The sequence below is a fragment of the Aptenodytes forsteri genome, unplaced genomic scaffold, assembly GCF_000699145.1.
Source record: "Aptenodytes forsteri isolate BGI_AS27 unplaced genomic scaffold, ASM69914v1 Scaffold236, whole genome shotgun sequence".
NCBI lineage: Eukaryota > Metazoa > Chordata > Aves > Sphenisciformes > Spheniscidae > Aptenodytes > Aptenodytes forsteri.
In genome coordinates, this window is record NW_008794456.1 from 4,173,803 (window position 1) to 4,174,974 (window position 1,172).

Here is a 1,172-nt window from a genome sequence, read left to right on the forward strand (position 1 = left end):
CTGTCTCTCCAACATTCCCCCCTCACCAGTAGGCTGGGGTTGGGCAAGATCTTGGGAGGGAACATAGCCAGGACAGCTGACCCAAACTGACCAAAGGGATATTCCATACCATATGACATCTGCTCAGCAATAAAAGCTAAGAGAAAGGGGGAGGAGGGGGGGCATTCGTTATTATGACATTTGTCTTCTGGAGCAACCGCTATGCGTATTGAAGGCCTACATCCCGGGAAGTGGCTGGACATTGCCTGCTGATTGGAAGTAGAGAATAAATCTTTTGTTCTCCTTTGCTTCCATGTGCGGCCTTTGCTTTTGCTTTATTAAACTGTCTTTATCTTGACCCATGAGTTTTTTCCATCTTACTTTCCACCCTCCCTGTCCTGCTGAGGAGGGGAGTGATAGAGTGGCTTGGTGGACCCCTGGCATCCAGCCAACGTCAAGCCACCACAACAGCATATATGCTATTCTTTAAATAAATTATATGCAATATTTGGTTATTACACTAATAATATTCATGGATATTGTGTCATTTTTTCTGTTCTAGGGAGTATGACTTCTGCAACATCACATATCATTTTGAAATGGGACCCCAAAAGTTTGGAAATAAGGACTCTCACAGTAGAGAGGCTATTGGAGCCACTTGTTACCCAGGCAAGTATTTTTGATTTGTTTTGCTTCTTCCTTTAGCCTGATGCTATATTTACTCATTTTATGTAGTTATCTTAATAATCTTTGATAATAAAAACTTGAACAGTTTTTGTTCATGATCTCTAGTGGAAAGCTCTGTTTAAATACATCTAGAAGTTCATAGAATCATAGAATAGTTTGTGTTGGAAGGGACCTCTAAAGGTCATCTAGTCCAACCCCCCTGCTGTGGGCAGGGACATCTTCAACTAGATCAGGTTGCTCACAGCCCCGTCCAACCCAACCTGGAATGTTTCCAGGGATGGGGCATCCACCACCTCTCTGGGCAACCTGTGCCAGTGCTTCACCACCCTCAGCGTCAAAAATTTCTGCCTTAGATCTAGTCTCAATCTCCCCCCCTTTAATTTAAAGCCATTCCCCCTTGTTCTGTCACAACAGGCCCTGCTAAAAAGTTTGCTGCCATCTTTTTTGTAAGCCCCCTTGAAGTACTGATAGGCTGCAATAAGGTCTCCCCAAAGCCTTCTCTTCTC

At 43.9% G+C, this 1,172-nt stretch overlaps 1 protein-coding gene across 1 annotated transcript in view; it reads left to right on the forward strand.

Annotated features, from left to right (window-relative positions):
* The first annotated feature begins 531 nt into the window (after positions 1-531).
* Positions 532-1,172, forward strand: part of LOC103908339 (catenin alpha-2) — a 490,379-nt gene continuing 489,738 nt past the window's right edge. Inside the window, 1 exon segment of the mRNA XM_009290697.2 lies at positions 532-648. Coding sequence (XP_009288972.1) covers positions 547-648 — 102 coding nt within the window. The 5' untranslated portion in view covers positions 532-546.